This window comes from Nanorana parkeri, unplaced genomic scaffold, assembly GCF_000935625.1.
Source record: "Nanorana parkeri isolate BGI_ZX_2015 unplaced genomic scaffold, ASM93562v1 scaffold190, whole genome shotgun sequence".
NCBI classification, from domain to species: domain Eukaryota; kingdom Metazoa; phylum Chordata; class Amphibia; order Anura; family Dicroglossidae; genus Nanorana; species Nanorana parkeri.
The window spans coordinates 1,552,663-1,554,328 of record NW_017306458.1 but is presented as its reverse complement, the minus strand read 5'-3'; the positions used below and the strand labels follow the sequence as shown (position 1 = coordinate 1,554,328).

The 1,666-nt window shown below is 39.6% G+C and overlaps 1 protein-coding gene across 1 annotated transcript in view; it reads left to right on the top strand.

Annotated features, from left to right (window-relative positions):
• The window catches only part of IFI35 (interferon induced protein 35), an 18,344-nt gene extending 16,732 nt beyond the window's left edge, over positions 1–1,612 (top strand). The window contains exons 5-6 of the mRNA XM_018555277.1: positions 204–310; positions 1,398–1,612. Coding sequence (XP_018410779.1) covers positions 204–310; positions 1,398–1,607 — 317 coding nt within the window. The 3' untranslated portion in view covers positions 1,608–1,612. The remainder of the gene's footprint in view (positions 1–203; positions 311–1,397) is intronic.
• The last annotated feature ends 54 nt before the right edge of the window (positions 1,613–1,666 follow it).

Here is a 1,666-nt window from a genome sequence, read left to right as displayed (position 1 = left end):
GACCAGGTGTGATAATGATTGGTAGAAGTCACTGACCAGGCATGAGAATGATCGGTACAAGCCATTTTTGACATTGCCCATAGTTCCACATCACTCCCGTTCTCCTCTCTGGACTTATCGGTGTAGTGGGTAGTAGTGTGTGAATACAATATTGCATTTCTCTATAATTATGTTTCTAATAGAACTTTGTTACTACATTACAGTTGCTTCACGACTGGTAGCAAAAAAATCCTTTCATGTGCCCTTTGGAGAGTCTTTTCACCAAGTGGTGGTATCACCTTCATTAGAAGGCCACCTGAAGGACTACACGGTAAGCCATTGAACGTTTTAGCTTCTTGAAAACTGTTAGTAAACATTGTGATGTTCCAGCAGAGATGCATTGGCACAATACCCGTCATCACACACCAGCAGTTGTGCGTTTGGCACTGAATCTGGAATAATAGAAACACAAAACAGATATAGAGATCATTGATCCATCCAGTCTGCGCTCCCTGGGTGATATTTAAACAATGATGTCTTGTCTTTACACCACGGGTCTTCCCCAGCGATCTCCCACACTGGCTTCAGAGACACAGTAGATCACCTCCTCCTTCCAATTACACTACTTTCCAGTGCTGTGAAATAAGATAAAGAAGCTCCTCATCATAGCATCTCAATGATTTTACTGTCAGTTATTCTGTTAAATTTGATGATGATCTTTTTTTCGAGATATTTCTATTTGTGAGCTTTTGCTGTTTTTGAGAGAAGAATACTCCCCACATAGTTTCCCAGCCACAAAAGAATCCTACTTACTGTAAACTGTGCTAACTGATTTCCTGCTGGGAGATCTGTTATTTTTCTACTTTCTTTAATAAGGTGACAACGTTGTTCGCTCTGCAGTAAAGTCAAGCAGCAATGTTGTCGCCCTATGCACAGGGTAGTCTTAGATTGACAACGTCTTAAATGACTTGAAGTAAGAGCAAACAAATTAAAGCAGAACTCTAGCTAACTCTTTTAGGTAGTTTTTTTCTCTTTTGGTAGAAAGGTCTAGTCCACATCAATAAAAAGTGACCGTTGTAACCCCCCCTTCCCTGTAGTTAGGAGAAAGTGTACTAAACGATAAATCATAGCATGTGACAAGGGAATTAACATACTGAATACTAGTATTACAAATATTACCGCCAATGCAGACACCAAAATCCATTTTCCCCTATAGTTGTATTTTAACTAGCTCACATAAATTGCCAAGTGTCCCTAATATGAAATTGGAGAATTACCTGGTGAGTTTGGAGTGCTCTGCAGGCCGTCCTATTTCCTTTTTGATATCGAAGTTTCTCTGTCGGCCTCATGTTACATAGAAGCAATCTACAAACAATGAATTGTTATTAATCATCCGTTCTTGTTCCTGTCCATTGCAGATGAGGAAGTTGGAATGTAACCGTACAGTCCTCATCACAGGAATCCCAGATATTATAGACAAAGATGCTCTGCGAGACCTTCTTGAGATACACTTTCAGAAACAAAGCAATGGTGGCGGAGAGGTAGAAGAGCTGATGTACTGTCCAGAAGGACAACACTCTGTAGCTCTTTTTGAAGATGATGAGGATGATATGCAACTCTCAGAATGATTCTTGGGGAAAATAATGAGAATATACAACGCTTTTTTCACTTATATGTTTTATTTCTT